The sequence below is a fragment of the Neodiprion pinetum genome, chromosome 4 (assembly GCF_021155775.2).
Source record: "Neodiprion pinetum isolate iyNeoPine1 chromosome 4, iyNeoPine1.2, whole genome shotgun sequence".
NCBI lineage: Eukaryota > Metazoa > Arthropoda > Insecta > Hymenoptera > Diprionidae > Neodiprion > Neodiprion pinetum.
The window spans coordinates 43,272,826-43,297,875 of NC_060235.2; the positions used below are offsets into that span (position 1 = coordinate 43,272,826).

Here is a 25,050-nt window from a genome sequence, read left to right on the forward strand (position 1 = left end):
TCCGAGTGTCGACTAATGACTCAGCACTTCGACTTGTAGAAAATGTAAAAATTCGCGGTAATGACAAATTTCACGATCACGTGGTATATTTTTATTCCTTTTTATTTATTTTCTCACTCTGGCGCGACTCAATCCGCTCAGAGAAGTAGGAGGACCAACGATTAGCTTCAATTAACTGTAACTAGAAGAACCATACTACTGTTAAAGGGGCGCCACGCGGTTGTATGAGATCGGACAAAGCGGCGCCGATTGTTTGATTGAAACGAATTGCTCTGAGTCGGAATGTCGACTGGTCAGTTTACGAAACCTCCGTCCTCAACGAATATTTCGCGCCGGTCCCGTGCGGCGTTTTTCTTTGCGTGCACTAATGCGCCTCCAGGGTGAATTCCGCTCTTGCTAAATAATTCGTTGGGATTTTTATGCGCCTGGAATAACTGGACTCCAGTCCAGACGCCGAGCTGAAGGGATTGCCTCGAGCGAAACTCTGAACAAAGAGGCACTGAGGGGAACTAAAAAGGGGGGGGGGGGGGGGGGCAGATATATGTATATATGCATAGGTATATACATATATCGTTCAACCTCTTTGTGTGTGTATATGTGTAGGTACGTAATGCAATTGTATACAGGATACCTGCGCAACTGGCAAAGATAAAAGCACGCTTGCGAGTCGTTTTTTTTGCACGAGGATTCACGAATTCCCCTTGGGCTTTTACAGAGGTTGCAGGAGACGATCAAAGACCAAATTCCTAAGCCCTAATTATTATCGGGGCAAAGGTATTTCTCAAGAGGGCGATAATGTGTTAATTATATGGTTTAGAAGAACTAATCACTTACACGCCTCCAGATAGATACTGAAAAAATAGCTCTTCCAAATTACCACCGAAATCGGCCGTCGAAATTTATCCTGCAGCGATAAAATTGTCGAAAAGCATAGAAAGCAGGGATTCGGAGAGATAAAATAGAACGAATTACATTATATAGAATCTAAATGCGTTTGAATTTAACATGACAATCCCTCTCCAGCGTCCTATAACACGTAACTGGTTTTGGAAATTGATCGAATGTGTTTTCTATTTCCTGAAACTTTATCGTACCATGTGTGTATTTCAATATATTGATAACGAATCCGAACTCAGTTTCGATAATCTCCGGAGAAGATGATATTGCGTAAATTTAGCATAATCGTAATTACCGAAGTACAGGTGCATGTACCGCGTGATGATTGAAGAAAATTTTCTATTTGTGTAACTGTAAACATAGCACTGGAAGAATTTCCTATACATACACTTAGTTAGCCGAGAGTTGAACGATCTTATAAGGACAACGATAAGAAAGGCGAAAGAAGGGGCACCATAGCTTACAGTGTGCACGTTCAAGGTAAAAGGGTATGCCGTTTTTGTGGTTAAGAAAAAAAAGGAAAAAAAAAACAGAAAAAGAAAAAAGAACCACCGGGACCAGCTCAACAAAGAGTTTCTAATAGATGGTGCAGCGGAACATCACGGACGACGCCTTATAAGGTGCAGATACAACCATCGGGCTGCTTCTTCGCCGCAGCCGTTCAGCGTCCTCCGCCCAATCTACCGCATCGGTGCACGCTGATGCTTGTGCGCGAAAAGAAGAGAGACGTACTTAGTATTCTCTGGGTGAATGTGTGCATTGCTGTATAAATATAACACTTCGTGCTTCTGCCATACCTCACATTATTTTCGGTTATAGACGTGAAATTTGAAGTATTCATTATGTGTCCGTACCTTGATTTAACATATTATACGACAATGGCAATGACAATGACACGAAACCTCTCAGAAATGGGCATCAACTTTGTGGCAGTAGGAATATACGTTCGACAAGTTGAATTTTCAGCATCAATTTTGCTCGTCAAGAATGAACAATTTACCGGAAAGTAAATATTCACTTTTGAACGAATGTAAATAATTCGGCAGATGATATCCAATTTGCTTACCGATTGCAAGAGATCTTTGATGACAACGGTCTTCGCCCTGTTCCTGCGAGCGCCGTTTCCCGTGATTTCTTTCAATGGAGCGATTTTTGGCTGATGCAAGGATAACGTCTTGACCAGTCGATACTCTTCTCCGGTGTGTCTACGTTTGTTTTTATTAAATGTTCCGCACAACATGGTCTCTCGATGACGCAGACCGAAGCGATCGATTTACTGTACACAGAAAATTTCTTTCTATTCTTGGTAGATGTAGCCCGACAGTAAGCTTATCGTATGTATAATAATGGCGGCGGTATTTTTCAAGCGTGCAGTCTCCGCTCTTTTTCCTCCCTTTATCCCATTTGACCCTGGCGCCGGGCAGAGATTCCTTTGTGAGCTGTCTTTATCCTTTTCTTCTTTCCCACTGACGCTTCGTTGTCTTCTTTTATTCTGTTCGCCGCCTTGCGAGATTGCTTCGTGAATATCTTAACTTTTCTCACCCACCTCGGCAACTTGGTTCTTCAAACGCCAGGTTCATCCTCTCAGATTATTTGAATAGGACGTTGGACGTTTTACATTAATTAATGGTTAAAATTCAATCAGCTGTTCCCTACTCCAATCGTTATTATCATTCGTGAGATTGAGCAATAGGAATTTATTCAACGCCACGGCAGTGCATGTATTGGTATTGTAGGTATATCAACGATTGACGAATGAAAAGATGAAAGTTTGATTAAAGGATTGAATAATAAAGAGTCTCTCATAATCCGTCAAATACTTGAATGATCTCAATGGTGTCTGTAGGGGATGGAAGTTGAGACAGAAGCATGAAACAGGCGACAGGACTGAATGTGTAAGGAAAAATAAAAGTGTAGTGGTATAAGGGGCTGATCAACTTTTTAAGCTAGAAGATATCATCGACGGATCCATCGGATGTCAAAATACTTTTTGTTCCTGCCTTAGTAAATCGACTTATCAACGTGTCCCACGTAGTCCTTAACGAACGTATCCGCTACGATCATGTAACGATGGATGCCGAAGTCTTTGTCCTCATCAAATCACAACAGGTATCGTTCTTCCAATGTTACTTTAACGTTTTGTTTATCAACGTCCACTTTTCGCAGGCTAATCCGCCAGAATAGACGAAAGTCAAATCTCACCGAAGCGTTACGTGGTCACTGCACAACGGCATGCTGATGTGAAAAAAAAAAAACACAAACCAAACACTCCATAGATTCCACACTGACCACTGTTTATCAAGTTGACTCGCAATTAGGATTCTTCGGTTATTAGTTTAACTCGACTTCCAGCTCTTGCAGATACTGCCAGATAGTGCTAATTAATAAAATCTCAGCCTTAACTCAGTGAGAGCCGGGAGTCGACTGAGGGCATAAGAGCATCGATATAGAGAGGTTCCCCAGCCCCACCACCGTAGTTGATTTCAACAGCACCCGGCAGCCTGCGAACGACCTGGTCGCGTGGCGCCGACGAAAGATAGACTTGCAGCTCGCAGTGTTTCTCAAGGTGTTACTTTGTACTTCTTGCTATTGCATGATGATGATGACACGTATGAACTTAGCGGGGCACACTTTTCCGTTATCCTAATACGATCGGCGTTGGATTTTCAAGTAAATTAAGAAATACGGGCACAAATTCAAAGTCGTAATAACGCTATACTTTCGACGATAGCCAGTACTTCCGGTAATGGGTTATGACACCTCGTCTCCTACTCCGTGATGTGATGGGTTCGTAATACAAATCATAAGCACACCATCAACTACCTTGTTTGCAGATAAAACTTCTAAGAATAGTTCCAATGCTATGATCATAGAATTTCTACAAGGACTTCTTTCCTTCTTCATGGTACTGCGACCATAAGAATATTCCGATGTATGTGTATTAAGTAGCAGAAACGAAGTTTGAACCGATGCTTGCAGCGATGTAATTGGGTTCATTCAACTTTCTTGGGGAATTTCACATTTGCATTCCGTCCGTGTGTATGATCCATATGTTCAACACACAGGCGCTTGCGGCTTAGCTCTTACAATAAACAAGAATTCGTGACTTAAAAGGCTCTGAAATTGGGTCACGTCCTCACCACCGCAAAACAAGGACTTCTGTGGTTTGCGGGATGGCTAAGAAGGCATTGGTAAACAACATTTCCACCGTCTGTCACGTATCATCGGTATAATTAGATCACTTTACCACTTTATACGTCATGTCGGGTCGACATACTGCGGATGATTTCCTGAGTAAAGAATTTTTTTCTTCACTAAGTTCACTACTCTCGGGTGAGGGAAAAATAGTTCACTCCAAGAGTTGTCACAAATACCAAGAACCTTTGCAAACAGAATTGTATAAGAATGATTGTCGTAAATGTGGACCTCGTGTGATAAGGTTTTGGTGCCAAATTTGAACAGTGAATCCATAAGAATTGCCGTAATTACATCTGCTTCGATTTTGCAGACGCCACTTGTTTGTTCAGGTTTCTATCTGAGTGACTCTATTCGGCTAAGGAGGTAATCACGTGCCAAACAGATTACTTGATAGCTTATTGGAATTCCGAATTCTAAACAGTCCTCCAGTTTTGCACGTAATGTTAAAAAAATAGAATAGTTGAAGGTTGATCACCGCAGGATCAGTACCGACTGATGAGGGATTAATTTGCATCAGAACCATTGGAGGTGGACAGAATGGGTTACACGGTTAGATATGGTCAAACGAAACTACTATAGGGGCGCGACCCTACAGCCACGATAAAACAAATGTTACAATTTAAAGTGAGTCATGTGCCGTGAATATATCGTGTCGAAGTCCAAGTCGATGATTCAACCCATGAAGTACGTAATATCTACGATTACAGGAGTCAGGTGAGGGGAATCAACCCTTTTGACTCACGATTTATTGAGAATTGGTAGAGGCCATGTGCCATCATGTTCCAGTTACAAATACGGTGCAGTTATTCGAATGCACTGGTTTGACTGCGTAGACTATAGTTTTTATATTACCGAACTCCTCAGACTTATCTCCAGATAAGCGGACGTAGTTGCCAGAGGAGGAGTTTGATAAATACATGGGTATACACTTGCGTGTAAATATATGTAATGGAAACCTTTGCCCTACAAGGCTGCATTGTTAGTTTCCGGTATTGTTCGTTTTTTTTTTATTTTTTTTTTTGTGCATTTACTAATCATGGACCCTGTAAACATTCGGTCCACCAACTAGTCGACTCACCTCTGAGAATGCTTTATATCATTCTATAATTGGGGGCTTGATAAATACTATAATCGAATGAAGCTCGTAATAAAAAGAGAATGAGAGTGAAAACGAAGAGGGAGGATAATCGGTTTATATTGTTAATCAGCTGGTGTACGTTGCAGTGGTCGGAAATATACTTTATCGACGTTTTTCGAAGATTTGAGTTGAGAATCTCTGAGTGAACGTACCAAACAGGTAAGCCGTATAAATGCACCAATGTACAGTTGTATGCGTTATACAGTCTATGTATGAGACGTAAACGCGGCAGATGTTTCCTTCGCACCAACTGTTGCTGCTACCCGAGCAGCATCCTGATTTACGAAAGATGAGAGAAGGAAGAAAAAAAAAACTTTCTTGGTCTCGCTCTCAGCCTCGCTCTTCTCTTCCTTTTAATTTTTTTTCCACAAAAATGATTCTCGCTATGAAGCGGTGGTATATTAAAGAATTGATTTAGTTTTGCATCAACCTGCATGCAAGCTGACGTTATGACCGGTTTGGTGTGAATGCACTGAATAAACTAAAAGCCAAATTAATACACTGATCCCCCTGAGAAAAATAAGTAAATTTCATTGGTAATCGATGAAATTTCTGACCAGTTATAAACTTCCTTATTGCGACCGGAATTGTAATTTTTAAGTAAGCTTGTAAGTAACAATGTATGTAAACTGATTTCTGCCCTAATGCTGAATTACTTATGTCATGTAGCGTGACTCGCCTGAGAATCATTTATTGCGACTCGCGGTAAAAGAAACAAATCACACTTTCGCCAACGGATTACAGACAATAACAGTCTTCCAAACCGCGTGGTTAATTGTAGAATAGCGTGACGTTCAGCTTCAGCTCCTTGAATACATGTACAATTCAGCAATACGTAATACGTTCAGCTAAATTCACCTCAACTTTGAACGACGGGATGTTTGACGTATAATACGATCGGCCTGCGGTTGAAGGATGAATAAATTGGCTCATCAGTTCGCACCTGCCAACTCGATCGTCCTGGTACACGTATCCGAGGTAGTTATAGAATACGCGTTGGGCTGTCTACCTCAATCGAACTATCTGTCATTCCTCACCACCTCAGACGTGTTTTCTCTTTTCCAAATCTTGCATTGCTGTTTTAGAAAATGGTTCACGAATTTTTTCTTGAAGTTTTCCAGCCTACACCTACTTTAAAAATGCTGGTCACGGGTCAGCAGCGTGGTAGACAGAAGAAAGTATGAAATCTACATCTGTGCCAAGACACCTCAGAATCAGTGATCAATCGTAAATGGTCCTCGTGCGCACAAAGTAAACCTGCACCACCTGCCCTCGTTCTTCTCGTACCGTGAAGCGCTCGTAGGAGGCAGAGACCCCCGTCTTTCTAGCAGGCCTGTAACGCAGCAGCCTCTCTTTTGAGTGCCGTTCAAATCAGTGCTCACCCCTCCCCCTCGCACCCCGCGGATCCTTTCGTGAACCTCATCACCGGGACGGCGACCACCTGCCCCAAAGGAACACGTGCGGCCGGCAAGGAGCATTGGAGGAGCAGCTGCAGCAGGCCGATTTTGATCTTCTCTACAGTTCCGTATACCAGAAATAATTTTCAGATTTCTTAAGCGGCAAAAAAAAAAAACTCTGAATCCGCTGCTCAACTTTTGGCTGTTGATAATACACTGTACATAGTATGCGAGAATCGGTAATTATTCTTTTAGGTGGCGCGAACCCGATAGATGGATACCTTTCATCTGACGACCGTATAACTGCTTAATTCTGCCGTAAGGTACTTTGCATCCGGAGATATGTATAAAGATACGCGCATGATCAAGACACAACAATTAATGTACCTACATACGTATGAGGTGAATCGCCGCTCCGTTTCGCAAGGACTACAGCCTCCTCGGAGATGCGTTTTATTTTAAGTTGAGGTAGGTTCAGACTCGTGGAGGGTGAAACCTTCCCTCGAATTCTAAGGGGCGCAACAGATGGTGAGCGTAGCGCGTGTCCTTTTCAAGAAGGACTCTCGCCTTTTGGGAACGATTTGCCTGCTCCCGGAGGGATGAGCCCTAACAGCCAGCATCACGTTTGTGTGATCAAAGATTAGAAAATCAGCAAATTCAGCAATGAATTGAGGGCATTTTGTCTAGCTGAAAGTTTTCCGTTACGACTTAAGTTCAGCTCGTTCTCCGTTTGCAGGACGGAAGTGGAGAATGCGTGTGTTGTGCAGCAGGATACAGACTTCTTGTCGCACCAATGTTTTCTAGATCCAATCAAATCGATTCAGCACTTCAACTTCACTGAGATAGAAGGTAGGGAAAGAGTTATTTCGAGTGCCTGTTCCAATCGGTTTGTACAGTGATCGGAATTGAATCGGATGAATTATGCGCATCGAGTAGGTATAAGAAAGAAACGGAACGCAACTCGACGGTGGATATAATAAGGACTCTGAATAAAAAAACACGCGGAAGCGAGTATCGTTTTACAAGGGTGACAAGCGACGTGATGAGGGTGCCGGAGGGACGAGGGCGGTGAGACAGCCGTTGCCAAGACGCAGCTGTCCTCTGGCGCGTGTGCAGCAGAGACCCGTGCGCCGAATAGGACTGACCGATCCGAATCCCCTTCCAATTTCTTTCGAGGTTTTTCTAAAATTCTCTTCAATATAAATTTGAAAGCGGAGAAACAACTTTTACGGGTGATTTCTGCAAGCCATGTGATACAAGTACTTGAATTTGTATCTCCGTTTTTTTTTTTTTTTTTGTCAGTCATGAATTTTCAAAACATTCCCGGATTCAACTTTTTGGGTACATATAATTCAAAAACAAAGAGAGATATTGAGAAGTTTTTTATGGGTTTTTTCGTCTTGAATCAAAACGTATGAATAAATGTACAAGGAAAGTATGTCTGCTCAAAGTCAACACCGTTTTTTAATTTTACACAAAAAACAATTGCTACACAAAAAAAAAAATCCATGATTCAAGACGAACAAACACATGTCTTGACTTTTCTCAGTATTTATATTCGTTTTGACGTTATACATTCATTAAAAAAGTTGAATGGGAAATTTTTTTCAAGTTTATAACTGAAGAACAAATTAAGATGAAGAATTCGGAAAAATTATCAATGCTCCGTTCAATAGGCTGAAATAAATCTAAAAATTAAAGTAAATTCAAAATTCGATACGATAATCTTGTTTGATTTCACAAAAAAAAACAAAAATCCCTAACTGGCTTTTTTCTATATAGCAATTACGAACCAGCGTTAAAAAGAAAATAATGATTGTCTATAAGGAATAGCTCAAAACTAATAAGACAAAAATTTGTTCAACAGATCGGAGTACACCAAACATAGAAGAAAATATCGTCTAAATATTTCGAAGTATTTTCAATGCTTTATTAAAAAACTCGAGAGATGTTCCGATGAAGGCAAATTGAAAACTGAAAATTTTTCGTTGATAGTTAATGAGAATTGTACATGATATCGGTGGCCCCTACTAAAATTCACACTAATTATAGATAACCTAACTCTGGCGTGGCGATTATAATCCAAGTAACTCTACGAACCCCAATTCTAAATCAATTAATTCCAGTGATAATTGAAGATTGAAGATAATTGTTACATCATCGGGGTTCGTAGAGTTACTTGGATTACAATTATCACGCCATTGCATTGCAAAGTTAGGTCTTTTATAATCAACCTTTCTGAAGTTGAGTGAATTTTATTAGGGGCCATCGACATGCAGTATGACCCACGTCATCCTTGCAGGGATAGCAGTTGAAGTTTGAATCACCCTGCATCATACGAGTGCTCTACCCCAAGGGTTTCATATTTCCGAGTGGACATACGACAAGCTAATTAGCTCTACTGAAGTACTGAAAGGTTTCGACACATGAAGCTAATTAACTCGATAGAATTTGATATTACATGGTATGCATGTGGTGTGACCTATTTTAATTGTTCAAGACAATTATTTGTTTATACTATTATTCACCGCCAATGACGGACGATTCTACGAATCTACTACAAACAGGTTTATATTAATATTTCTATATTCTGTGCGGATCTGAAATCAAAAACTTTTGTTCAACAGAGCAGCACGCAAAAAAAGTATTGAACTGTTGTGCCAGCAGTATTTTGCAGTTGAATCTGCAGCAATCGCGGTGAAATCTGATTACTGAGTTGAAAATTCCAGTCAAAAGTTACTGTAAAATCTACTAAGAAATATTGCTGCCACAACAGTTATTCCAATTATCGATGTAAAATGTAACATTCATTATGTTCCGTTTAGACTTTTTGTAACAAGATCTCCTAATCAAAATTAAATTTCTACTACCTGCCAGCGATTACCGTAAGTGAAAAGGGAAGGAAATGGTCGAAAAAAAACGAAAACTAGTAGCTTATCAAGTGGGCACAATTAGGATGCTGACAACGGAGCGTTGGTCTTCGAAGGCGGATATAGTAGACGCAGCATACTAATTCGGGCCGGAAATCCTCAGGAGTTTATTACGCTTATCAAAAGTGTGCGGGAGTACACGAATTAAACATTAACCATATTATATATATATAACTTGCCGCAGGAGGGATGATTTTTAACTACGGACCATACAGAAACTTTTCTACCGCAGATATACACATAGAACAACTTTGTTCTAAACGGTCTTCAAAATGTAGGTTAAGGTTGCTATCGATGGACTACCCAAGCAAAATTGTTAATAAAAGTGATATTATTAGTCAAAGATGAAAAACTAATAGTGAATGTTCTCATAGAAACGTATTCTATAAAACATTAACGTGTGAAAAACATTATCCTTCTATTCGGCAAAACCGATTCTACATTTTTTTACATTCTGTCCGTTCATGGCTGTTCCGTGAATGGACGATTTGGTCACCTGCGTTTACACTGGTACAAGTAACAAATTGGTAGGGAGTACCTAAGTACATTTTTTGACTAAAAAATTATATACTCGTATAGAATTGTACTTATGTTGATATGCAAGGTAATCTGATCACTAAAACTATTACAGACAACTCAAATACTTTGTGTTTTCAATTTCACGTGTCGGTGAAAAACAAAATAATCTGTTTGATGTTATGCCAACAAGAAGCAAATGATAATCTTTATGGACGTGCCTAATCGTCTATCTGTAACCATCGCAGACAAAAAAATTAATGAAATATTTTTATTTTACACATCTACGAACAATAAATTATATTATCTCATATCCACACTGATGAAAACCTAGATAAATGTTTTTTTGCAACACCTTTTTGGAAACTTTGTTTTCCGAAGCTTGTGGTGCGTGTGTGAAGTGCCCCATTTCCGAACAGTGCAGATATACTTCTCATGTTTGTCTGTTCGTTTCGTTTCAACCATTATAGATCAAATACGTCACATGAAAATTTCAAAATTTTACGAAAATGAAAAAGAGCTCTTCATCCTCAACCAAATAAAAATAAGTTAAATGTTTTTCTCAATGTAATTGTGCGTAAACTACGAATGAATCTCTATAAAATGATTGTTTTGGCAACTTTCAAGATAATAAATGATCAAATAAACAAAATTTACCAAAAAAATTAGTGGCGCATTCATCGCACTCTTTCGTGGGAAGTGGGAAGATACAAAAAATGTCTGATATATTAAAGAATGAGTCCTGGCTATGAAGACCATGCTGGATGATTTCACGAAAATCTACAGTATAGAGGTCCAAGCATATTTTCTTGTTCAAAACAAATGAGATCAAATGGGGCAAATCCGTACATTGCTCGATTTCAGTACGCCTATGATACCCATATGACTGTTTTTAACATGGCCGCTCATTCCCCACGAGTAAGTTTATTCTAAATTGAACGCAGCGTTATTCGCGAATTTAAAATATTATCTCTGTCCATGGATTCCGACCTTGCTTCACATAATTCTGTGACCCAAATATTACTTTTTTCTACCTGGATGATTGTGTACATGGAAATAAACCGAATCCTTAATTTTTTCGTATTAATTTAATCGAATGACGAGTATCTGGTCCGAGGAGAAAGCACTAGATGCTCACCCAGTAACTGCAATCCCAAAGCTTGAAGGGTAACCGATAGCTGCATAAGGTAAGGCAGAAACCTGTAGAAAGCTCCGGTGAGTTCGGAGCTGTACCAACAGCTAAACAGAGCAAAAGCTTGGCGACCATTTTCCAACCATTTACCGCAAGAAGCGTATATTTTCACAGCCTTTTCCACACACTGGTTAAAAGCTCGTGAGCGCGTTACAGGCAATTTGTTTATTCATCTCAGCTTGGCTGCACGTTGCGGGTAAACGTTCGTGAGCATGAATTGGAGCCGGCAGTCTGTGAATTCTAGAAATAACTTCACGATTCACTAACGAAGGGAAAATACGAACGCGGTTCTCGAAGCGGGGTCAACGGTACGACGATTACGACGTAAGATGAAGACGACGACGACGAGGATTGCTGTGTACAGCAATAGCACGAGTTTCCCATCTCCGACTAAAGCGCTATCGATCCATACTACGCTATACGCCTTGACCGACCTCCGATGCAAGTGCAAGTGCAGGCGTTGCCCGTACTTCCGCCTTTCGGCTTCCAACTGGCGTACAAAAATAGCAAATATAATCACAGATTCCTTATCGGTTGGCTGGAAACAATCCAGACTATATGTTCTTTTCAAGATTTCATTTATATCCCAGAACGGCCACTACGCATAGACTTGTGAACTTGAGTGAATAAATTTAGAAATTATATTTTTATGCTTTATTTGTTAGCACGAATTTATTTCTTCAGTAATCTCGTCCTTTTTCCTTCCAACTTTCAATCACAGCGATTCGCTCGTGCGATTCAAAATCTCTCGTCAGTGGCAATAAGTTCGTTCATTGGGGGAATCATATTTTTTATTGATAATCAAAATTCGTTTATCAATATCTCTCAAGGCGCAGGGCACAATCATACATTTCGATAATAATTATTATTCGAAAGGTATTTTAGAGAAAGCATCGTATATCTCCAACAAGTTCCGATTTTTTTCCAATTGATCCGGACCGCCCACGGAAGAAAATCGAAAGTGCAACACCCCCCTTAAGATGTGTAAGGATATCGTTTCAGTGCCGTTAAATGTACAAGGCCTGGAGTTTTTGAAAACATAAAATCCGAAAGTCTTATTCAGGCAATCAACGCATCATTCATCGTACGGTGTTAATCCTTGGGGGAAATGCGGGCGGGAATCGGAAATGCCGAGTCATGAGCTACGCGCCAGAGGTCAAAGTCTGTTGTTAGCGTTATAGAACATTTAGCTATAGAGAGTGTCGTTATATCGCTATACGATAACAGACGTAGTTGGGCTGTTTATTTTGTATAAATCTATTCAAATTGTCCATAGAAATTTTCATTTCTATGCGATTCAAATACAAGATTCAGAGTAAATTCAATGAGAAACGTCAATTCCGATTTGATCGTATCGTCAAGCCTTTCGATAAATGTTTCAAGTACTGCAGACCTCACGGGTATGGCTGTCATGTCACGTGCGGGTGTTGACGCCAACGTCATTTAATTGCTTCATGAAGAGGCCAAATTACAGATAGTAAAATATTTAGCCCCCCATTCAGTTGACACCAATTGAACAGCGTTTCACAATGCAGTACTGGAAAATTGTAAGCATCTGCCTGCTACTGGACATTCGTCTTCAAGTCTGCCGCTCTAATATACGCCCTGTTTGTCCAATATAGAATACACTACGTCATTTTCAATAGCGTCCACTATAGTCGATAAGCAGATAATCATTATACAGTCTTTACTACCCTCATCTACAGTGGACTCTACCCGTAGAAGACTCATTGTTAGTCAACTTTCAAATTTATTCAAGAACGTTCGGAACAGAGCAACGACTGAATATTGGAAAAACTAGTGCATACACAGTTCGAAAAAAAATGTTCCAGCACGTCTGCTGAAACTTTTGGGTTGATTTAAACATTTTTTAGTGTGTACTTAAGTGAAAAAAAAATAAAAATCACAAATTAAACGTTCATGTGACAATTGAAACGTTGAAATTACAAAAATTTCTGCCATACTCATTAACAAAGATGTAACAGATGATACAAATATGAAGTTGACCTGCTGGGACATTATATTTAGTTAAATTTTTCCAACAGTGTCTAAAACTGTAATTACAAAGAACAAATAAAACTCACCACAGTGAGACTGTCCAATTCGCCAAGCCATTCGTTGAGCAGTTGTTCCGGATCTGTTTCGTTGTCACTGTCCTCACCGCCTTCCTCTTCGTATCGTTCCATTTTTTCTTTTTTATATTCTATGTATCGTCACCCTGTTCTTTTATCTTATTCCGAAACACCGGAAACAATCACTGCAGCTGTGTCACTCGTTTCAGCTACCGTATTTCTGTAACAATAATTTTAAATCATACAAGACCTTGTTAATTAATGCAAACACGTTATGGTTTGAGTGAGTGAAAACGGTTTTCGGATCATGCCAATCAAATAGAAGGTGATTAAAAATTTATCAACGTAGTATAACTTCCGTTGTATACTCACACCACGATTTGCACCCAGCTACAGGAAATAACGCTGTGAACATATTCATCTATCGCCAGCATAATATGTCAGTTATGTATACTATATTATATATATATATGTGTGATAGTATTGTGGAGAGTTGTCAGTTTATAAACCTTACGTGTCAAGTTTGGTGGACTTCTTGTCGATGCAAAAATGAGGTATTTATATATTGACAAAAATAATTATGTTGAACATGGATCGAAGACCTGCAGAGTGCAGAAATGTATTCATAATAACCACAAAGATATTGTCTCATTGAGTCATTATTATTATTCTACTTTTTTTTTCGATACAATCTGAAATACCTCATCCTCGGTTTCATCGATAGAAGTGTTTACGAAGGCTTTGTGGCAGAGGAGCGGAGCAGCGATATCGTGGCTTAGTGTCATACATATGTGTATCTAAATACCACGGCAATGAACTTGTATAAATACACACGGTGACAGGATCGTTGAAGCAAATAATTGCCGGTTGGCGCCAAGCATAGTCGGTCGGTGAATCGTGCGAAGCTACCCCTGCAAACACGTCCGCGACGTTGGATTATTCAAGTCGTACTTTACACACGTCCAGAGCAACGACGACTGCGGGCTCGCTGAAGCCGTTGGCCTGCCAATCGCCGTTTAACCGCCAACTGCACTCTTCGGAAACTGCAATCTAGCGTCAGTGTCAATTTCCTTTGTCCATCACTATGCCGAGCCGCTCGATATCGGGATATTAACTATTATTGTATACACGGTGGGATCAGCAATTAAAGGTGGCAGGAAGCAGGAAATACGCTTATGCATTCAAGTATGCGTGAATACCGTGATCGGTAGAGTGAATATCGGTTCGCATCGCTACAATATGGCACGGCCTTATAGGCCCATACAGCACATTAAATAGCATAGGGTCGTAGCACCACGCCCCGGCACCGCGTTAGCTGTGCCTGCGGCAATGTACGCTGCAAGTGTGAATAGAAGAGTGAAAAAGAGAGGAGAGGAAGAACGGTACATCAAGCGTTTTATTGTCAATGAAAAGACAAAGGCATATCACCCACACTGCACGCCTATTTGACACGGTGGTAATAGTTGCCCTAATGGCGTAATGCTTAATGGGCCACGACTCCGGCGATGCAAGGTGCGCCAGGTTTGAAGGAAAACTACCCTTTTTTCGCTATCAACCGTATTGAAAACAAACGAATATTAATCGATCTAATAACAAAATAATCTTGACTTTTATCGGTGCTTCAAGCTCTTTAGGAAAGAATCCCTTTACCCGTTTAATTGCCGAACAGTTTGTGTTGCAGGACTTTAGAAAAATGAAAAAAACGAGCGTTCGATATAGCATACTTTTTTACTACAATATCTAGATAAATATGTTAAGCATATTCTACTGCTACTAACATTGTTTATCTTTGACTCATTTCAAATTGTTTCCATGCCAGCATAAACATTGTCGCAGGTATAATGGGAACCCGAGTTCTATCATCCCGTGTGTATATTTTCAACGACGAAGAAAGCAATCCTATGCTCTAAGAAAGAATCTGCAGAAAAATTGAGACCGCTTTTTTTCCAATACAGCGCTACGATCTAACTATGGAAAAGATTGTACGGATTATCAAAAGAAAAACTCCGTGCAGAAATTTGACTGCGACACGTACGCAGTTGACCATTCGCCGATACGTAAGACCGTGACTAATTTCACGGACTGTGTGTGTCATGCTTTTTTTAAAACTCCCTGTCTTCTTTTTGTACTTTTTGTGTCACTTATTATACCGTATAACTTGTTTTTTGTATTACAAGTCGTTTTTCCTTCGCTCGAGTCATTTGTCCTCGTCTCTACGCTGATGTCACAAATTTACATGGTCTCTGCAAAACCGGTGAAACAATTCAAGGCTAGCCTAACGACAGCTGGTCGTGGAATTACAGGAGTGTTAACCACTGAATTTTACCGCAATTTTGGTCAGTTGTTCGCGAAAAATATTTTTATTCCAACACACACTTGGAAAGTTGGATTTTCGAAGCCTGTGGATCGTGCCTAGAGTGCATTATTTCTGAACAGTGCGGTAAGACAACGCTAGCGCATGCGCTTGGCTGAAATTCACAATTTTACACACTAGGGCCTTCTTGACGCGTGAGCACTTTTCGATTACTCAATTCCATGCACGGAATTGACGCACCCGCCAGTGACGTCATTGGACTAATTGTAAGTTCAATCTGAATTTTGCGCGTATAGATTAAGTTTCATGAAGCCGGACCTATGCCGCTAGACCTCTTGACTGCCCTGATCTACTTCTTTTAAATGGTTACATTACATTCGTTTGCTTAGAGTATCTTACTCGAGTGATTACAGCGCTCGCCTTGGCTTATGCTGCGTTCGCATTAGTAGTCGTGCTATTGCTGTCGCATAAAATTCGTAACACAATATAATATTTTCAGTAGATCTGAGGAATCGAAAAGTGACAAATTTTATTGTGATTCCGTATCTTCTAATCCAATAATCAAAAACGAATCAAAAGTCATAAACGTTCTAATTTTGGTGTTATGCGTTTATTCGGTCACAATTGGAAAAAATCGCTCAACCAACGGTAGAAGTGGTAATCGTCTGGAATATACAGTGAGAGAAAAAAGAACTCAACAAATCGATTCATACATACCAGGTGACAGGCAAACTGCGAAAACTTCACTCAGGTGTTAGTGCATGAAATATGACACGAATGAGGTGGGTGCGTGAAAAGAATCTCCATCAAGTCCCATCACACCTTCACCGAATGAGTCATGAAAACATCAGCTATTCGGAGTTTGCGATACCAAACTTTCTTAGGAAATACTTGAATAGCCTCAAGATATGAATTAACTGAACAACTTTACAGTCCATTTTACGGTTACACGTCCGCGATAAACCTAGCTATGTGTGATTTTCGAAGCGTAAGATGTATATTTAGGTTTACAGTTTTGAAAATATAGTTCAGTATTTCCTAACTGTTACTTGGAAAGCGATCCCGTTTCTGCCTTAAAAATTCCAGATCAAAATGAATAACCACTTTCTATGTTCGTAACACTGACGATGCAGGGAATATATAACACAGCGTGGGCTGACGTCCACCTCAACACGTACAGTTCTACCCACCACCCACTTCCAAGCACCCATAATCAGTGTTGGAATATGAAAAAGGTCAGCGTCGCCAATAACGTGTTACGTAATGAGTGGCGTGTATCGTGCATATGAATACATGTATGTACCTGCATGCAGTGAGCTTTCCAACTCAGCTCATTATCTGTACGCGTTTACAACTCGAATCTCTTATACCATAGCTGTTAGATATCCCATTGAGGCTTCGTGAAATGAACTCGTTTAGTTACTCTAAAAATCGCATCTTTCGCAGGTGCACAAATTTTAAAAAATCGTTTTAATTCTGAGGTACTATGAAACATCGATCACTTCTTTTTTTTCAATAAAAGATGAATAAATGATAGGCATATGTGTTTCACGTTGGGTTCAATTGAAAGACACCGTGACGCAAAAGGCGTATCAATAATTTTAATCTACACCTAATCGTGAGCTACACATGCCATTCTACCTACTACGTATACTACGAGCAGTTAACACTGTTAGGCCTTCCTCTTATCTTGCGATAAGCTATAACATTCGAAATATCCAAGTACAATTCCCACCCATATCCATAGCCTCAACGATTTCTATACCCATATTTACGCATATCTCTTACACTAATTATACTGTGAAGTGACCATGATTTTAGTAATCAAGGCTGGTCCTGCAGTTCTGGCAGATCTCCGCATCTTCATAGGGGAGATTATTTTCCACGCTGCCGTATTTGGCCAACCGGAATTATACCGCGACTACCGCGTGAAACGGCAATGGCCTATCGGAACAGAGTTGAGGCGTAGGCAAAATGAACAACGAACCCACTCATATCGACACTTATGATCAATAAATTGAATTGTCCAAGCCGCATAAGTCGGCAATAGCTTCTTTACTTTTTAGGGGAGTGACGCCGTCAGCCATGGCATGGGACACACGTCCGCACGCACAGCACGCACGCACGCACGCATGCCCCACGCGACAATCAACGTTCGCTCAAAAAGGTACGAAGGCCGAGCTCAAATCGCAGATAACTGAAACAAACCGTGGGCTGTGCGATAATTGTTCCTCGGATAGTTTGTTCCTGCATTGTAATCATATAAGGGACAGCATTTGTACTGTAAATAGTAAATGTAGTGAGAGCCAGATAAGAACTATGCTTTGGAAAAGATCAATGTGCCAAAAATGTATGGCCAGAACATAAAAATCGTTTACCGCCCCTTAGCGATCACCCGGTACGTGGTAAACATGCCTTCGGCAGAAAATCTCGGCTGTTGGTGTGAGGATGAATGTACGTTAAAAATTCACAAAGTCGGTTTGAAATACTGCAGGTATAATAAAGTTCATTTAAGCGCCAAGTATTGTTCCAGACTGGCTGAGTCATCTGCGACTCATTCGGATTCTGAAAGTGAGTTTTTCATATATACGTACTTTGAACGAAGTATTTCTGTATAATATCTCTTGTTCCTCCAATATAAGGCAAAATATCGAAAATAAGTTCTTCATCCAACCCTCGAACCGAAAAGAATCGAAATGGTTCCCCTCGAGTTAGCGTTTTCATTTAGACCGTTTTACCACCATCTGAGTCATAAAATGATGATGCAGTTGTTCAATAACATCTCAACCTTTGCCGACAGAACATCATTTAATAATAGGCCAAGTCTCTGATATGATACAGGTTTTTTTTCGTGAAAAATGCTTAAGCATGTTCGTTTTACGACAGCTGTAAACAAATAATAGATCTAACAATAAGTCGAAAGAGTATTGAACTTTTCGCGGCAAAACACTTGAGCAAGGAAAAGAAAAATGAGTCAGCAAACAACGGCTCGTTGCATCTTCGGTATAAAATAGAAAAAGGTCAAATGAAAAATGAACCAAAAGCCATTTCAATCCCCTCATTTGCACATAGTGGGTACAGTGACGCGGTGCGATATAAAGAGCGGTGAGGAGCTATTACAGGCAGTGGAATAGTACCTACCCACACTGTTGAAGCTAAATGGAACACAAGAGAAAAGGGTTGGGAAAAAAATTGGGCCAGAAGATAGTTGGTCATCGTGTTCCAGAGCCCAACTACTCGTTGTTTATGCTAATAATTACCGACCACGGGAAAACCCCTTTCGAATGGCAATATTAATGAGCATTTTAAACGGTGAGCCGACGTGATTCGTATTAGTTGGAGTCGATAGTACAATCATCCTCCATCTTTAGCATATCAATAGGACAGAGATATATCCGAGTGCTTTTCGTTTCAGACGAGATGACATGTATTGTGCAAGTCCGTATAGCTGGACTGTCAAACGGATTAAGCATTGTTATGTGAGAGATCTAGAAATTAGATATAAATTCGAGAAACCGGTCGGGACCGAATCATTCACATGACCTTTGGTACCCGCATTCTATCAGGAAACAACGAGCTGCACTATGAGTCTGTGTTTGACTATCTGATTTTAATTTCACATATTAACAACAGTATAGCTATATATTCACGTCGATGCCACGCTCTTTGCTGTGTTACAGAGAATACTCAACCTTGAATTCATCCAGCCAGACTGAGTGGCCCCATCGATTGAAAATCAAAAGTCCGCTCTGCTCGGCGATTTTCTGGGAAATACGGGCCAAAAATAGTCTGAGACACGGTGGCCTTGCCCACGACAAATAATTTAGATTTGCAAATGCGTTGATAAAACAGCAGCAACAGTTCAAACCAACCATGAGATAAGTGGCAGGGTAAAAAATCGATGTAATAGTAGCTCCGTTAATACACCTAAAGGAATACTGTGTACCAAGCAAGTATATGTAAAGTACGTACCATTTACACGTACAACAATGCTGCATGATACACTGTACTACCTCTAACCTTTGTTCCGGTGCTATTCGTCCTACAGGACCATATAGAATTAATTCAAACCATCTTTAATACAGCTAACTTAATATTATTTCAAGCTTTTCAACACAACAACGTGATCGATGAACTGAAATGTATTTTAGAACGCAATCTGAATTTCATGCGGATCTCTACCTTTTCTTCATTAATTCCGAAAGTCAGTACAATACATTACTGAATCAGTATATGCACTGTTCATGTCGGCGGCTTCGTCATGTGTTCCCCTGACGTTCTTATAGTACCACGAATTATAAATACACCTGCAACAATAGCTTTAGCTACGATTCTAAGAATTCCCCAACACCATGATTCTTGATATGACGCAAATGGTGTGATGAGACCCGGTTCTGAACTTGGAACTCCGAGACGAGTCTTGACTCTACTTGGCCACCGGCTTCTTGGTTATACACCTGAGAGACTGCGAGACCTCTCTGTACGGAAGCAGTCAACGGCCGTGTCCCGTATCTTGTTACCACTTACCAACAGTTCAGGTAGAAGTTCCTGGCCATTCGGGCCAACGTCTTGCTTATTTAAAGACTATAATACCCGAACTAAAATCTCCCATAAAACAGCCGCAAAACTGTTTAGCTCATTTGGGACGAATTACCCAACGATCAAACAAGTTTTACATAACGAACCCATTGTGTAAAATAATACATTTTGTTCGTCTGCACAGTTATATACGCGTAAGGATAAGAAATGCATCTACTGCTAACTGTTTCTCGGTCGAAAATCACTCCACAAGCCCTAATGTTTTTATTTCGTGTATATTTTCTGATACGAACACAGCTCGGTATTTAGTAGCGGGCATGATAACAAGCGGAAACAGATTCATCGCTCTGAGAATGAAAGAATTTATTCTTATTTCTACGTGGAAGATTTTGTTCGCCATCAAACCAATTCCCCCAACACCACGGCGCTTTCTCCGCATAAAGGCGAAAATCTAATAATTAATTATGATCGTTTTAAGTATACCAAAAACTGTTGAGATATAAACGCACAGGTCACTCCTCTCTCTCATGTATCGTACAGCGAGTCATTGACCATCGCGTCCTCACAAAGTTTCGTACTGATGGGGTTAAGCTTTCTATGGCCATTGACCGACACCGCGCCCCTTGCCAGGGTTGTCTGACGATGAATCGACGTCACAGAATCTCTTTCATATTTCAGGAGGGTTCTTTTCGGTTTACTGGAAGTCGTAACGATGCGATAATCTTGAATTGGATAGGCATCGTGCAGGGTTGTAATATTATTATACGTATACATAGATGCAGACGCTGGTGGTCAACGACGAGGCGTGGTGGAGGGAACCTAGATCATGATTATTCTCGAATCTCAAGAACGGTAATCTGGGAAAAGGTTTTCCTCCCCATCTTCCAGAGTTTCTCGGAGGCTGACTACTCGTCGCCACGATGTGACTCATCCAAAACTTCCCTCGGTAATCTTCGATCCACAACCCTGCTGGCGGTGATCGTTAAAATGAATAGCTCCCGTTGACGTAAGTTAACTGCACCGTGCATTTTTATCTTGTATACCAAAAAGAGAATTCTCGTCTAAGAGCGAACGGCGGTAATGAACCCGCTAGAATTCAATAGAACCACATAATTTACTTTGGTTTACAAATGAATAAGGCTCTCTACGAGATATCAATCAAGATCGGAAGTTGAGGTTTTAGATTTACTCAAGAATTATCTTCAAACAAAGTAAAATCTGTCAAGAGACTTCCCATGTACGGTCGCTAACTACTAACATATAACCGATGACGAAGTTATTGTGGAAATTCTCGCCGCCTGATAGAATGAAGGTCACATCAAAAGGTTATGAAATGAATTTCTAACCCGAGTCAGTTAAATGATACATACGTATATGATATAACTGCGGATCAAAGGAGACCGAAGATTGAGGATTCACGGACGATAACGTGAATGAGATTGATTATTAACGGGGAATGGGATAGTATAATTAGCGCGAATGAACCGAGCGACGATATAATAAGTAACTTTGATCATTGAACATGACGTTAGTTAGGGTATGCATTCGCATCCGTACAAGCCGCGTATTTCTTCGCGTTCGATCTTCGGAGTTCAGGGAACGCGGCCACTTATTGCCGGACGATAAACTCGGTGCCAAAGTCTCCCTGACGTCGCGCCACACGTACATAATATATGCGTCTACAATTCTTGTCCAAGCGAATCCTTTTGTCTCCGGCAAATGAAAGCCTTTGTTCCTACCCTCCGCGCCGAGCTTGTGACGGCTTACCTTTTTTCCGTGCATTGATAAATTCGCACACTCCACACGCGACGTCCTTATGCCGATGAAACTTATACACATTAGGGTCGTCCTTAAAATGGTCATTTTTGAATTTCGAGACCGGTACGCCCCCAAATCAGCTCCAGATAATTTAAAAATGATTCCGTAATTTTTTCAGATTCTTATCTCATCTCTATCCCGTGCCCCCAAGAGGGTGGATTTCATTCAACGTTTTCAGGGGCACATCAAATCTACCGAACGGATTTAGATGAAATTTGGTACGGGGAGGTTTCTTGGGTCGGTGATTATGAATCTGAACTTGAGAGTTGAAAATTCAAAATAGCGGATCCAATATGGTGGAGTGAAATCCGAAAAGTCATTTGAATTCGGTAGAAATCGGTACTCGGAGGTTGTCGAGGTTGCTGATTACAAATCTGAACACGAAATTACAAAATTCAAAATGATGGATCCAATATGGCAGTATCAAGTGCCTTTCGGGATTTTGGTCCACCATATTGGATTCACCACTTGGAATTTTCAAATTTTGAGTTCAGATTCGCAATCAGTAACCCAAGGAACCCCCCTATACCAAGTTTCATCTGAATCCGTTCGATAAATTTCATGTGCCCCTGAAAGGGTTAAATGGGGAAATCCACCCTCATTGGGGCACAGGTTAGGGTCGAGATAATAATCTGAAAAAATTAGGAAATTATTTTTGAATTATTTGAAGCTAATTTGCGGGGGAACACAGGTCGAAATTCAGAAATTACCTATTTAAGGACCATCCTAATACACATTATATCACCTCAAGCTCGACCGAACCGCTGCTTGTCATGTCACATCTGCATACGCCTTGTTTCGGCAAGTGCATTAGAGTTCCACTTATCGAAGTGGAATAGTCAAATTATACTTTGTGACGAAATGGTTGTACACAGCGAAAGTATATCAAGATTTTGAGGATTCTCAACCTTCTGAATTGCATACGAAAAAATGATAACTACTTTGGAAACCCCCCCACGTCAGATCATAGTGATAATTTCTTATGAATCAAAACAGCGTGTACCCTGGACTTTACAACCAATAGGACAGGGCCTCTCGAAGATTCGTTCATCCCCGAAAGGACGTGCACGTCACGCGCACAGAGCAAATGCGGGCGTCTCGTTGTCGATATGAAATCTCGGGTGACTTGAACGAAGCTGCGGGCGCCTCGATGAAACAAAATCGTTTCTGCTGCGCTAAGTTTGGAGACAAACCATATTTTCATTCATAAGCTCCGCAGCGGCTGAAGTCAGCGACCCGACCGCATGGCGGCCAACCAGGCACCGCATGCCCACAGCCCACGCAAAACTATCGGCCTCCCTCCACCCGACATGGACGTATAATATTCCTCCGCACACCAAACCGCACCAAGTCGCGCGGCTGGCGGAATACATAAATAAACACCCACCGAATGGACAGCGAACTCTACGACGCCGGATTGGCAATGTGCACTACAAGCGAGCGTATTAACGATTGATCGACCGCCTAGTTGTTACAAAGTAATATTCACGACGTGTAGATTTTGGTATGAAAACAGACCGCGGTGTCTATTTGATTATGCTAATTAATGTTGATTGCTAATTGCCCGAGAGCTCGTTCGAAGTTGTACGAACCTCTAACGAAATTTAGATAACTCAATAATTCTATACATGTACGAGCCTACGTATGCGCACTTATAATACAACGTTTGAGTATATCTATTTGCTACGTACGTTGAAAATAAATGGGGTGTTCGGGACAACTGCCGAGTTTTAGCTGTGTACACAATAAGTGACACAAATTATGTTCCATTATTCGGGGAAATTCATGGATAACAATGTTTTGCCGGTCAGTGTGTGGTCCGTAGAATGCGTCTGCCTTGGAGCATTTTACATGCCGAAACATTATTCGTATCATAGAGTGGACGGAAGTGAGCTGCAGGTTCTACTTTTGGACACATACGCAGACCGTTGTGGAATTCAGCGTGAAGCTGGAGCGCCGATGAGCAAGCGTGCAGCAATTTAGAATGATCTTACAGCCAACCATTACATCCGGCTCACGCGTCGACGTGACGCGACGGAATCGATGCTATAACACCACCAATAACGCCGACGGTTCTTCATTCCTACGCGCATCTCCCGCTCTCGAGTTTTTATTAATAAATCTTCTCTATCACCGATCGGAGTAGGCATACGCTATACACATATCGCGTCTGAATGCCAGGGACTGTTTAGCCCCACGCGATTTCGTAAGCGAGCTTCACGCCGCCGGCGAGGCGCGCGTATCACTGCACGCGACTAACTTTTACTACGCCTGCATCGACGTCACAAGCGTCTCGACGCGGGAGCTCGATTTCGTCATCGCCTGTCTTCCCTCAAATTACAGAAGTCACCTGGGGAAGTTGTATTAAGGGGTTATACCTAGTCAGGAGGCCGAAAAAAGCGAACCTGCGAAAGCAAAGATGTCGCGTTGCATAAGCATGGTCCCGAAATACTCGTGACGTAAACAAACTTGTCCCTGCAGATCAATCAACGATCGATTGAAAAATTTTGATTTCCTAGAACCGGATCGTATGATAAACATGTTTGTGTTAGTAACATCTCCGCGACGTAAAATTGAACGACGAGATTCGTAATGTTCGAAAATCTGTACTCCCATTTTTCCATTACCGTACCGTAAATATGGCTTTCTACCATGAACTCAAGCACTGTTATGGGTTCTCCATAATGGCAGACAAAAGTTTGGGTCAAGATATTATTATTATTGATAACCGAAATTCAATTTTCGCAAGGTGAATTCATAACATAATCGAACTGGATATTGTACTCTGAGTATAAGGCGAGTGGCGACGAGTTTAATCTACCATCTGAAACGATTAACACAACTTCTTCGGCAGCAATTAATTAGTAGGGCTGCATTTCTATCGTAGAAAAGGAGACGGTGCAATAAAATACTGTCAAGTTATTACAGCAATAAATCGAAAACTATAACTTTGAGAAAGCTGACAGTCCCCTCCGAACAGTCACGCAAGAGCTGGCGTGCATGCAACTCATGCTTTTCAAGGATGAAGTTTCGCCTTTA

The 25,050-nt window shown here is 40.8% G+C and overlaps 1 protein-coding gene across 3 annotated transcripts in view; it reads right to left on the minus strand.

Moving 5' to 3' along the window:
• LOC124216142 (amyloid beta A4 precursor protein-binding family B member 1-interacting protein) overlaps positions 1 to 25,050 on the minus strand; it is a 79,073-nt gene that overhangs the window by 37,344 nt on the left and 16,679 nt on the right. Inside the window, exon 1 of one of the 3 annotated variants that reach the window (XR_006882538.2) lies at positions 1,964 to 3,063. Coding sequence is in view for 2 of the 3 variants with exons in the window: in XM_046620311.2 (XP_046476267.1) it covers positions 1,964 to 2,137 (174 nt within the window). In the remaining variant the exon portion in view is untranslated. Of the gene's footprint in view, positions 1 to 1,963; positions 3,064 to 13,352; positions 13,561 to 25,050 lie in introns of those variants that run through there. The other 2 variants (XM_046620313.2, XM_046620311.2) reach the window with 2 other exon arrangements.